This window comes from Sinocyclocheilus anshuiensis, unplaced genomic scaffold, assembly GCF_001515605.1.
Source record: "Sinocyclocheilus anshuiensis isolate Anshui unplaced genomic scaffold, SAMN03320099.WGS_v1.1 scaffold870, whole genome shotgun sequence".
NCBI classification, from domain to species: domain Eukaryota; kingdom Metazoa; phylum Chordata; class Actinopteri; order Cypriniformes; family Cyprinidae; genus Sinocyclocheilus; species Sinocyclocheilus anshuiensis.
This window is the reverse complement of record NW_015540842.1, coordinates 2,665,795-2,669,336: the sequence shown is the minus strand read 5'-3', so window position 1 is coordinate 2,669,336 and position 3,542 is coordinate 2,665,795. Positions and strand designations below refer to the sequence as shown.

The window sequence follows — 3,542 nt, the reverse complement described above, 5'->3', positions numbered from 1 at the left end:
GCACCTCTCATAAAACATTAAAAATGTTGATATCGGGAAGTAAGAGAAGAGCAGACATGTGGATAAATCTGACGAAGCAAAAGAGAACTCAATTCGGTCCGGTTTTCTGAGCGCAGAGAGTAACCTACTCTCTCGCGTCTCATGAATGGAGAAATACACACAAAATGATGTCGAATTGTCTGTTTTTACGAGTATTCATGTAAACACACTCGGTTACGTGTGATGTGAACATAAACAGTTGGGAGAATACTGGACGTGTATCAGTACATTGCATCCGTGTATCCGGTTTTAAAGGGACAGCAGCCTAATTTAGTTGCTATTGTCCGAGACATTGATGTTAAGACAGAAAATACAGAAAATCACGCACTGCTCTTGACTGAATCACTTTAGTAGCCCTAAAGACTAATCTAATAGAAATAAAAGAAATAAATATGTCTGCCTGAATACTATATTTAATATTACAATATTGTAAAATTGTAATGTTATGTTAATATAAAAAAAGAAAAAAATTAGCTGTTAATCGCTAAAAAAACTGATTAACATTGGAGAAGACCTTTTATTCACAGTGTCGTATCACATCGCATAAAGTTAGGACATTTTGTCAGTCTGACTGTTTAGAAAAGAAACAGCATATGGCACTGCATGATTCAAGCTATCATTCATGTTAATATGTTTAATATATTATTCAGGGGTTAGGGTTAAAGGTGCAGTAGGAGATCTTGGAAAATGCTAACTTTAGCCTGATAGCACTGAAAGCGAACGTCCCACCCTCCCTGCAATCACCGTCCAAAGCCACGCCCCCTGAACGCATATACGCTCACAGACCAGAATACCAGAGACAACATTACTACAATAGGCTACATCAGAGGTACCCAATTCCAGTCCTCGCATTTATTTACAGAGGTATATTATTTCACACTTCACACTTCTCTAGTAAGTTTTGTCTGTGTGTGAAGACGCTGCGCAGCACAAATCCGTAAATGAATGTTCTGAAGTGAAGTAAACTTCATTTCTCAGGGAGTAGGGAGCAGGGAATCGCTGGGCTACATCATGTGTCATTCACCTGTGAGAAAACTAATCGCCGTCCAAAGCCACGCCCCCTGAACGCATACGCACACCAGACGACCAGAGACAACATTACTACAATACATCATGTGTCATTCATCGGTGAGAAAACTTTATAGCACAGTTAGTAAAAGTATTACAATACCAGGAAGGAAGATCAGGTTGTTGATGTTTGTCTGCCATTCTCGATGTCTGCATAGCGTACGTGAACGTGCTTATGACGTATCCTGTCTGCGCGAGCAGGGTGCGCAGAGGTATGCTAATACATAAGTTGACAGGCAGGTAGGAAAGCCAATTATAATGCACGGACCGAGCGTTTTGATTGGACGAACATTTCTTGGTCCTACGCCTTCCACAGAATATATAAATACAGATAAACACATTTAGACCACTTAACTTAATGATTGCTATCATGATGTGAAGAGACTTTCAACCAGCATAACAAAAAATGTTTCTGAAGACAATCATCTATTGCACCTTTAAATCCTGGCTGCTCATTTGGTGGGAAATTGTTTATTTGTGGCCACAATATCCAACATAATCTCATGGAAATTTGTAAATATTTTACATTTTAATGAATTGGTGGCTTATTTGTGTGTTCATACTTTGTATCTCCTTTGTACATTTTCATATGTTCTACTTAAGTCTCAGTGATGGGGTTGGGTGGACCTTCATGCTTATTATTATTATTATTATTATTATAAATCTTATGTTTTGTATCACGTTTTACATATAAATAAAAATAAATAAATAGCACACCTTAAATACTTGATAAGATCAGGTTGCTATATTTTGTCCCCCCCCCCCATTGTTGTCAACAATGTGACATTTTTTTTTTATTTTGTTCACATTGTGACCTCTAAAGCATCTCTGCATGATCTGGAAGACAATGACTTGGACGCCTTGATGGCTGATCTGGTGGCAGATATCAGTGCCACGGAAGAAAAGTTTGCCACAGAAAGAGATACGTTTACGGGGTCAGTCCCAGTTGCCCCAATACCCTCCCAGCCTCAGAGTAATTTTAGCCTCCTAGCGTCAACTGACACCTCTAGACCTGCAACTTTCTCCAACTCCATTGCAGCTCCGCCCCTACCACCCGCCTCCAAACCATCAAAAGTAAGTCTCTTTCTGAATGGTTCGCACACCCTCAGGCCTCATGTGGTTAACGTGTACATAGTTGAAGGTTACAGGCTTTATTTTAACACAACCAGGCCAAACAACAGATGTGAGCAATTATAATTGAATTTAAGTGCAGCCAACAGTGTAAAACTGCAATAACTTTATGAAGTATGAACCTTATGAATGTCTACAATATCCATTTCTACTCAGCATGTAAAAAAGCTTAACCATAAAATGTAATTATCCTCATGATTGCAATGTTAGCTCAGCCGGATATTCATTGAATGTTATTTTATGTCTAGACCAGTGCTTGGCAGAATGTACAACAGGAGATATCCAGACGTTTTTATAATGTAGATCAGCTCTGTTTTAAAACCTTAAGTGAGATACCTAACAAGCACTTGAAAGCATTACAGATGTACTTGTACTTCACCGATGTGAAGGCTGTTCTACAAGTTGGGCAGCATAATTATATTGCCTTCCAAGAAGGATAGCATTACGTACATCCTTCTTTGGATCCCAGAATGCCTGGTGATATTTTGGAATATAGGCTATTGTACAAACATTAAACTATTTGTATGTATTTAATTCTAATTAATCACATTACTAGCTTAGCATCATGCTAACATTAACTCTATCGGAGTCAACACACTTTGTATACTGTTGAGCGTTCAAAATCAGCCTCATCTGAGGTTTCTATTTCTGTTAAGATTCTCTGACCTCAGACTGCAAAACCAGACAACACTATACCGTCTTCAATTGTCATTTTTATATTTAATCTGCAGAGAGTCAAAGTAAACCTTGCATTTCCCATATGCAGAGCCCTTTAAAGTAGGGTGACCATACGTGCCATTTTCCCAGGACACGTCCTGGGAAAATGGCACGTATGGTCACCCTACTTTAACGTCACACTGACGTTATGAAATGAAAGGCAATGAAACCACAAACATCATTTTGTTCCCCCTCAGGAAGAACTAGAGGAACAGATGAAAGCAGATAAGATCAAGCTTGCTTTGGAGAAGCTAAAGGAGGCCAAAGTGAAAAAGGTGAGAGATACAGTTGTTTTAATCATTTTTCCGTCTTGAATGGACTTGAATGATGTCAAGTATATTATTTATTGGTCAGGCACTGCTCATGTTGATTCATGCTGGCTTTGGCTATTCTAAAACAACTGGAGACCGTTCCTAAATCCATTTATCAAGAATGTGAGTCATTTAACTGCAAAAATATAGATGTTTTTCATGGCATCGTTCAATGCTGTGGGGTAGAAAATGCTGACTGCATTAGGTAGATAGATGAGAGGACATCCACCACACTGATCCATTTCTAAAAGAGTAATAACATCAGTCAGATCGGGG

The 3,542-nt window shown here is 38.7% G+C and overlaps 1 protein-coding gene across 1 annotated transcript in view; it reads left to right on the top strand.

Moving 5' to 3' along the window:
* The first annotated feature begins 1,929 nt into the window (after positions 1-1,929).
* Positions 1,930-3,542, top strand: part of LOC107687528 (amyloid beta A4 precursor protein-binding family B member 1-interacting protein-like) — a 13,940-nt gene continuing 12,327 nt past the window's right edge. Inside the window, exons 1-2 of the mRNA XM_016484902.1 lie at positions 1,930-2,181; positions 3,153-3,230. Of these exons, the coding sequence (XP_016340388.1) occupies positions 1,972-2,181; positions 3,153-3,230 (288 nt within the window). The 5' untranslated portion in view covers positions 1,930-1,971. The remainder of the gene's footprint in view (positions 2,182-3,152; positions 3,231-3,542) is intronic.